The following is an 8,671-nucleotide window of genomic DNA, read 5'->3' as shown; positions in this document are numbered from 1 at the left end:
TGGCCAATAATCAAAATCTTTATGGAGAAAGTTAATGGAAGTTTTACTTCCGGAACCACGCTGTTGAGCTCTATACAGTACCTCTACTATATAGAGTTTCCAAGATAAAGAAAGAAGACCTGGTGGTTTTGGACGTTTAAAAACAAATAATATCCTCAATGTTGCTTTAACATAGAAACAGACACTCCTGGATAATTTAATAATAAGTTCATGTAATGCCCAGGAATTTGAATTATTCAAAACTTGAAGCCTTCTTCTTTCCATCAGTTTAGTATGGCAAATAGCTCTTAATACTTTCATAAACACATGAGCCTCAGCCAACGTTCGTACAGAGAAGGAGCCAGTCAGAGGAATCACAGCTAACGTTTAGCAAATTCACAATGCTTTATCTTTTTAGGCGGAACAAAACACAGAACTATAATTGCTGAATTCATCTAACATTTAACCAGAATTTAAGTGAACTGGCTAGCGAGACAAGGCATAACGAGTAATAATGTCTTAAATGTTGCTAAGTGGCATTAATATTAGTTCACTTAAGTGGCTACCGTTAGCTACATCTTGTGTTAACTGCAATTTAACCTCTAATCGGCTGTTTTCTTTTTAAATCTTGAAGTGCCTTCCATGTTTCGTACGATATACGAATATAGGTGCTCACTCGTGGCTTGAAACCTGTAAATCAGGGGTCATCAACTACATTTTTCCAAGGGCCAGAATTTTCTAAGCAGACCCTCCAGGGGCCAGACTTTCAAATAAAGAAAATAAAATGTGTTTATACCTAATATGCCTATCCTTGTTTGATATTTTCACTTTCTTACTAAATTAATGCCATAGTTTTTACATGTATTAGTGTGCACAGACTCCTAAAAAACATGGAAAATCCATAATAATAACTAGGCTACTTAACTAGAAAATAGTCTCATTAGGAGGCAGTTCACTGAAGAGAGATGGTTAAAGTCTGTATAAAAATGACAATGACGTAATTTACGTCCATATTAAGTAGCCACATGGATTTGTATTGGTCATAGTTCCATGGATTTACCACTCCAGTGGAGAGGCAGCTAAGTTTTTTAAAATTTCAAGATTTCAAGATTCTATAGCAAACTACGATAACAAACCTACAGCTTTTGTTTTTTGCTTGTTTGTAAAACATTAACTCTCAAAAACTATTATTACTATTACTTTTTGTTGGTATGTCTATTACTATTAGTACTCTGCAAAAACTATTATTACTATTACTTTTTATTGGTATGTCTATTACTATTACTACTCTGCAAAAACTATTATTACTATTAAATTTTATTGGTATATCTATTACTATTACTACTCTGCAAAAACTATTTGCAGAGTAGCATGCTGTGTTTGTGTAAAACCGCGAGATGGACGAGAGCGAACTGCGCAGACAGAGCAGGATTGAAATATCGCTTTCTAAATGTTTATGCCTGTAGACAGGTAAGTGGGTATTGATAAGTATTGACTTTTTACTCACAAAGGTTTTATTATACTTACAGTAACGAGCGTAGCATCAGTTGTGCCAGTGGCCATTGAAAACCCTCTCTATATCATTCCGTGTTATAACGAGCACGGGCCGCCCGTTGAAGATCACTGCTGTAAATACTTTAGCCACCACTTTTGTAATAAAGGCGTGACCTGCATTTATCAGCAACACCTGCGAGCAGATTATTTAGCTAATTAATAAATGTGCTAATGTGTACACAGTTCATTATGTAATATTAAATTAAATGTTAAGGTTGCTTTGAAAATATAAGTACTATTTTGAGTTCATTGTCCAATTATTAATTATGATTCTGTATACTATTAGCCTGTAATGTTTACTTATTGTTATATACACAGAATATTAATCCTTCTTCCAAAATCAATGGTCCGTCAAAGCCTTTGTTCGTTGAGTTTAACAGTAATATGTACTGTAGAGCCAATTTTCCCATTAGATTTAAAACATTTTAGAATGAAAATGTACTTGCTATATGTTCATGACTCATTTGTTTGTACATTAATATATAATACTGCATATTATTTCATTGTGACAGTAAGACAAAAAGCTTGACAAAAGTTAAAAGAGTGCAGACATTATTTATTTAATGGTATTTAACACATTCAGTGAACATTTAGTAGCAGGAGTCCATGATACGCCTCATGCTCATCCACCTCATGCCACTCATGCCCATGTCCCTGAAGCTCCTGTACTCTCCGGGTCTCATGTACATCATCCTGCCTCTGTAGTGGGGCTGCTCGTACATCAGCCAGTGGCCGTCCATCACGTGGCAGGACTGGCAGTCGTTCATACGGTAACGGTCCATGATGTTGTCGCAGTCGTCCATCAGCTCGTAACTCTGACCACCGAAGTTCTCCCTCTCATAGATCTTCATCCTGAACTGACCTCTGTGCTGATTTTTGGAGAAAAGATAAACACATTTATGTCTTAATATCAAGTTTTGTGCTGGTTGTCACCTGTAGTAGAATCCATATGAATGATGCCGTGTTATACCTACCATGGGAATCATACGGCAAGACCTGATGCTGTCCCTCATTCCCATCATGCTCATGTAATCAGCGTACTCGCCCCTCTTCATGAAGTACTGGTTTCCCATGTAGTTGGGGCGGTCGTAGACCATGAAGCAGCCGCTCTCCACCCTGCAGGAGTGGCACCTGCTCATGTAGGAGGACATGTCAGAGCAGTCGCTCATGCACTCATAGTGGCGACCCTGGAAGTTCCTGTCCTCGTAGAAGATGATCTGGAAAAATTTCAATGGTTAGAAAAAAAGCAGCAAGGTGAATATGGTGATCCTATTTTGTAAACAGTAATTTATGCTAATTACAGAAAAGATTTTTCTAAGTACCTTGCCCCTCATGTTCATGTTGGTGTTGGTCATGTTGGCTGTAGATTTGTTGTTGCTCCTGAACTGCCTTCCTACCTGTTTAACCCTTTCCTTTTATACGTGACCAAATGAATGAATGCCCCTCCCCGTCAGAGAGCCCCCTTACTCAGCAACTCACTACTGGAGCCAACAGAATGCAGAGGTTATGTACAGTATATTTTTGTTCAGGGACTAGGTCCCATGTAGTCTTTAGAAAGGCCATTTCTCTCATTACAGAAAGCATTCCTAATCAAAAAGAACAAAATGACATAAAAGCCTACAAGAAATTAATAACCAACTAAAAAAAAAAACAGGCAGCTCAGATTAAAGCAGGATATGCTTTAAAAGTAAGTCCTCCTACATGCCAACCGTAGAACGTCTTTAAAACCCGAGACTTCTACGATGCTAACAGGTCTACAGTTAGTTGCCAACCATTTTGCAAGAGCTGTAGCAATTTCTTTGGATTTGGTTTCAGCAGCACTCTCCAAAATAGTGCTTTGCCTGAGCCCGCTACCATCAACCTGAGTCACGTTAACTGTACTATGCTTAGCTCGTAGGTGGTAGCTCAAGCTTGACGTGCTTCGGTGATATTTTAATCCGGCTTTACACAACATGCATATGGCTTTTGACCCGTTTGGGAGTTTTGGAAATTAAAAAGCGCCATTCAGAATTGTGTTGCTGCTGTCTTTCTCCATCATGCCTGCAGCCTGCAGCAGCAGGATATGTACGAGGAAGTATGACAAAGTGCGGCAATGGGTCAAAATAGTAGCCTGTTAGGCACGACACAAAGCCGAGTGAAGTGAAAATAAATTAATAAATGGTGGCGTTATGTACACGTTATGCTCGGCCCTTAATCGCATCGCGATTAACGCATTAATGCTGACAGCCCTAATTTTAATATTTTGGGGGCACTGATAGTGGTGCCAGAGAAAAGGTCAGCAAAGGCCAGGGTCAACAAAAGCCTTTGGATTCATATCCTGAACAATATAAATAAAGTGTTGGTGAGGTGCAGTTTTTAACTCACAATGGGACTAGAGTAAAGGTCAAGAGGTCATCAAAATAATTGGACTCAATCCTTTGGGGATCATGAATATATTGTAGACAGTTTATATTCCTACTTTCCTATTTTTAATCATCCCCAAAACAGTAAGAGCTTTAAAAGCATGGATCTGTATATTCTGCAGTGATATGTCAGTATTTTGCATTGTGGGCGTTAACATGACTTATGTTACAATAACAATAACACTTACACAAGTGATAAAATGTTTTTATTAAGTTCAGAATAGGTGGTTATAACCCTGGTTAAGTTTACAATAATATACCCTCTGTCGTTTATTATAGTGTGTTGGGTCAGTTTTCTTCTTAACGCTGAAAACAGGGGCAAAGTGCTGCTCACTGCAATAATTATATTTTTGTGTTGTGTTGTTGTGTTTCAAGCAGGAAGAAATTCTTTGTAAACATAGGTCTACATGTCACAGGAATCCAAGGACTCTGTTACTGATTGGCTGCGGCTATTCTCTGTTATCAATGTTGTTAAACTATCTCCAACTTTTAGTTTGGCTGCACTTTGCTGCAGTATCAACCATCCCCCGTGCGGAGCGTCCGCCACAGCTTTATGTAGACATTGCATGGCAGCTTGCTGCATGACCAAGCAGTGGCCTTGTGTTTACGGCATGGGAAGTCCAAATTAACTGAAAAATGTGCTGTGCAGCACTTGCAAATCTGCTGTGGTGTAACTCTACCCTACAGCAATTAAACACAAATGATCACATTAAAACACATCTTTTATCTTCATCATACTTCATATAAATAATGTGAAAATCAAAAGTAGGGGTGACTTTAAACCACAAACAAGTTTGTGCCCAAAAAAAGCCAAAAAGATGGTTACTATTTTTATCCTTGTATATTTGTAATTTACAAAGCATTAGTAACCATCAAATGTACAACCTGTCATTCTGTGTATGTACTGTGTGGACCAAGTACTGTATCACAACACCATCTGTTATGTTTCACATATTTAAAGGATTTTTTCTGATGTAAAAAGATATAAAAACATGCCAAGTATGTCAGTGGTGTGCGCTAAAAATCACCAGAATGTCCTAGTCACATAATACAGGAATTGCTGCCCAATCATGTACTAAATTCATATTAAATGAAAGGTAACAGTTAGAAATATTTTGTCAAAAGAAGTTTTATTATTTTGGCTTATTTAGACATATTCTACACAACTGTTTTTACATGTCCATGATACGCCTCATGCTCATCCACCTCATGCCACTCATGCCCATGTCCCTGAAGCTCCTGTACTCTCCGGGCCTCATGTACATCATCCTGCCTCTGTAGTGGGGCTGCTCGTACATCAGCCAGTGGCCGTCCATCACGTGACAGGACTGGCAGTCGTTCATACGGTAACGGTCCATGATGTTGTCACAGTCGTCCATCAGCTCGTAACTCTGACCACCGAAGTTCTCCCTCTCATAGATCTTCATCCTGAACTGACCTCTGTGCTGTTTTTTGGAGAAAGACAAAACCAATGAATGTCTTCATATCAAGTTTTGTGGGGGTTGTCACCCATAGTAGTATAATAGTATCACGGATGCCGTGATATACCTACCATGGGGATCATGCGGCAAGACCTGATGCAGTCTCTCATTCCCATCATGCTCATGTAGTCAGCGTACTCGCCCCTCTTCATGAAGTACTGGTTTCCCATGTAGTTGGGACGGTCGTAGACCATGAAGCAGCCGCTCTCCACCCTGCAGGAGTGGCACCTGCTCAGGTAGGAGGACATGTCAGAGCAGTCGCTCATGCACTCATAGGAACGACCCTGGAAGTTCCTGTCCTCATAGAAGATGATCTGAAAAAAAAAGACAAAATATAAGGAATAGGGATTAAAGCTAAAAATAATGATATAATTGATAATCACTTAAAAATAATTAGTGAGGGGAGTGTGCTTACCTTGCCCATGGTCATGATTGTGGTGTCAGTAGTTCAGAGAACTATGTTGGCACAGTGATGTTGGTCCTATTTTAACTGTTACTTTTATACCTGACCAAACCCACAGGATCTATGGCTCCCATTGTGTAAACCCCTGACCAAGCAACATGGTATAGAGGCCTATAGACTGCTCAGGGGCATTTATCACATTTCCATGTGACTGTACCCCCCAGAAGACTGTAGAATGGATTTTTCCATACGGAATTCAATACAATGAGCAAATTTTGTAGTTACAATACAGAAAACAAACAATACAGGTGCTGGTCATATAATTAGAATATCATGAAAAAGTTGATTTATTTCAGTAATTCCATTCAAAAAGTGAAACTTGTATAATGTATACATTCATTCCACACAGACTGATATATTTCAAATGTTCATTTCTTTTAATTTTGATGATTATAACTGACAACTAATGAAAACCCCAAATTAGAAAATTAGAATATTACTTAAGACCAATACAAAAAAAAGGATTTTTAGAAATGTTGGCCAACTGAAAAGTATGAACATGAAAAGTATGAGCATGTACAGCACTCAATACTTAGTTGGTGCTCCTTTTGCCAGAATTACTGCAGCAATGTGGCGTGGCATGGAGTCGATCAGTCTGTGGCACTGTTCAGGTGATATGAGAGCCCAGGTTGCTCTGATAGTGGCCTTCAGCTCTTCTGCATTGTTGGGTCTGGCGCATCGCATCTTCCTCTTCACAACACCCCATAGATTTTCTATAGGGTTAAGGTCAGGCGAGTTTGCTGGCCAATTAAGAACAGGGATACCATGGTCCTTAAACCAGGTACTGGTAGCTTTGGCACTGTGTGCAGGTGCCAAGTCCTGTTGGAAAATGAAATCTGCATCTCCATAAAGTTGGTCAGCAGCAGGAAGCATGAAGTGCTCTAAAACTTCCTGGTAGACGACTGCGTTGACCCTGGACCTCAGAAAACACAGTGGACCAACACCAGCAGATGACATGGCACCCCAAACCATCACTGACTGTGGAAACTTTACACTGGACTTCAAGCAACGTGGATTCTGTGCCTCTTCTCTCTTCTTCCAGACTCTGGGACCTTGATTTCCAAAGGAAATGCAAAATGTACTTTCATCAGAGAACCTTTATGTCTTTAGCCCAGCCTAGGCCTATTTGGTTTATGGGTTCATAGTATTTTGCTATGGTTCTGCCTGTGATGTGGGGCATAGATCAGCTGTTCAGCAGATCAATTAAGGAGAGTGTATGCAGGTTTGCCTCATTAGGTCATGAGGGGCTAGGAACTCCTAAGGTGTAGAACAATAGGTAAGATAGTTCTGCAGTGAATTACATATTTATAATATTTGGGGGTGCATATTGTTGTGGTTGCACATATATGTATAAATAGTAATGTCAGCAGTAACTTACCTATCTAATTGTAATGGTATTTTCAGAAACAAAGTGTTAATGTTGCTTTCTCAGGACAGCTCACCCTATAACCACCTGTGCAGGTGATAGGTTCCAATTAGGTAAGGCTGGGACGTTAAAAGTGCCTTCAGAAGAAGGTAAAGGAAGAAAGGACTTGGCAGCTTGCTGTGAGATTGCCGTTTTGTTTATTTGACGTTATTTTTCTCAGTTTAAATTAGTTTTTTGTATTTCTCGGGGTTCAATTTGTGCCCTGTGTTTGACTATGTTTTTGTTGTTTTGTTAATAAACCCCAGTTTTTTGCACTTCAAAAGTTTCCTGTCCAGGTTCCTCAAAAACGCCCCACCACCTCATCAGCCTTGGCATGAGGAGGGTGGACTGACATTTGGTGGCAGTGGTAGGATTATTTTTTTGTCTCTGAAGTTGGAGAACCTGAAGAAGCCAAGTTGCCCTCAACACCAGGAGCATGAAGAAGGCCATGCAGAGTGACCAGGGGAAAGCCTTGCAGTATGACCCAGGGGTGCTTCCTAGCGACCAGGGGGGCCATGGAGGACCAGACCCTGGGTGGAGACGATGGTGGTCACAGGGGTCCTGACCAAGAAGGCTTCAACCAACTGTACACCTTGATTCGGAGGCAGATGCAAGCGCAGGAGAGAGAGGCCTACAAGCAGGAACAGTGATGGAGAAGTGTCCAGGTACAGCTGAACCAGGTGCGGGGATGAGATGGAGGCAGAGAGGCGGCACGCAGTCAGAGCGAGTTCGGAGCCCAATGGTTTAGACGAAAGGGGTGGATCATCAGGGCTTCCAGCTGCTGGTTCATTGTCCTATACAGTCCACAATCCTTAGCTCCCGGCCAGCAACCTGGAGCAGAGCGGCCATTTCAAGATTGGAAGACCGAGATGACATTGAACAATATCTAACAAAATTTGAGCGGTTAGCCACAGCCTACAGATGGCCTGGAGCAGAGTGGGCTGTGCAGCTGGTTCCCTATCTGACTGGTAAGGCCAGAAGTGCCTATCTTGCTATGGATGTGACTGGGTCAACGGACTACTGTATGACAAGGTTAAAGAGGCCATTTTCGCAAAGTATGAGATAAATGAAGAAATGTATCGTTAGCGGTTTCAGGAGCCAGACATCCTTTCTATGAAGACTCCTCAAGAGCTTTATCATCGACTGAAAGATCTCTACAGGAAATGGGTAAAGCCTGCTCGGGAGACAGTGGAAGAAGAAGTTCTGATCCTGGAGCAGTTCCTCCGCACCCTGTCTCCTGAAGTAATAGTGTGGGTGAAAGAACACGACCCTGAGAATGGCCAGAAAGTTGCTCAACTGCTGGAGGCCTTCCTGTCTGCGCAGACGGAACCGGAAATCTTCCGTCATGACAAGAACCATCGGCTTGAGAGCTCTAATGTTGTGGCAG

At 40.9% G+C, this 8,671-nt stretch overlaps 2 protein-coding genes across 3 annotated transcripts; both read right to left on the bottom strand.

The window, feature by feature from the left end:
• Positions 1–2,123: 2,123 nt before the first annotated feature.
• On the bottom strand, positions 2,124–2,888 carry LOC144525600 (gamma-crystallin M3-like). The gene is made up of 3 exons (XM_078262577.1): positions 2,856–2,888; positions 2,508–2,750; positions 2,124–2,402 (listed from the first exon to the last, which is right to left on the bottom strand). The coding sequence occupies exons 1-3, from the start codon at positions 2,886–2,888 to the stop codon at positions 2,124–2,126; spliced, it is 555 nt and encodes a 184-aa protein (XP_078118703.1).
• Positions 2,889–5,107: 2,219 nt separating this feature from the next.
• On the bottom strand, positions 5,108–8,424 carry LOC144525601 (gamma-crystallin M3-like). 2 transcript variants are annotated; one of them, XM_078262578.1, is made up of 3 exons: positions 8,393–8,424; positions 5,488–5,737; positions 5,108–5,380 (listed from the first exon to the last, which is right to left on the bottom strand). In XM_078262578.1, the coding sequence occupies exons 1-3, from the start codon at positions 8,422–8,424 to the stop codon at positions 5,108–5,110; spliced, it is 555 nt and encodes a 184-aa protein (XP_078118704.1). The 2 variants fall into 2 exon arrangements, with proteins under 2 accessions (XP_078118704.1, XP_078118705.1); XM_078262579.1 differs by lacking the exon at positions 8,393–8,424 and adding an exon at positions 5,832–5,846 and having other exon boundaries at positions 5,488–5,730.
• Between the last annotated feature and the right edge of the window lie 247 nt (positions 8,425–8,671).

This window comes from Sander vitreus, chromosome 11 (genome assembly GCF_031162955.1).
Source record: "Sander vitreus isolate 19-12246 chromosome 11, sanVit1, whole genome shotgun sequence".
NCBI lineage: Eukaryota > Metazoa > Chordata > Actinopteri > Perciformes > Percidae > Sander > Sander vitreus.
The sequence above is the reverse complement of the archived record's forward strand: the minus strand, read 5'-3'. Positions and strand labels throughout refer to the sequence as shown.

Bases quoted from the DNA above. Each gene is read 5' to 3' on its own strand.
- LOC144525600 (XM_078262577.1), bottom strand. From the start codon at position 2,888: ATGACCAACACCAACATGAACATGAGGGGCAAG. The intron at 2,751-2,855 runs GTACTTAGAAAA...AAATTTTTCCAG, and splicing joins ACATGAACATGAGGGGCAAG to ATCATCTTCTACGAGGACAG. The intron at 2,403-2,507 runs GTAGGTATAACA...TCCAAAAATCAG, and splicing joins CTTGCCGTATGATTCCCATG to CACAGAGGTCAGTTCAGGAT.
- LOC144525601 (XM_078262578.1), bottom strand. From the start codon at position 8,424: ATGATAAAGCTCTTGAGGAGTCTTCATAGAAA. The intron at 5,738-8,392 runs GGATGTCTGGCT...TTTTGTCTTTTT, and splicing joins TTGAGGAGTCTTCATAGAAA to TTTTCAGATCATCTTCTATG. The intron at 5,381-5,487 runs GTAGGTATATCA...TCCAAAAAACAG, and splicing joins CTTGCCGCATGATCCCCATG to CACAGAGGTCAGTTCAGGAT.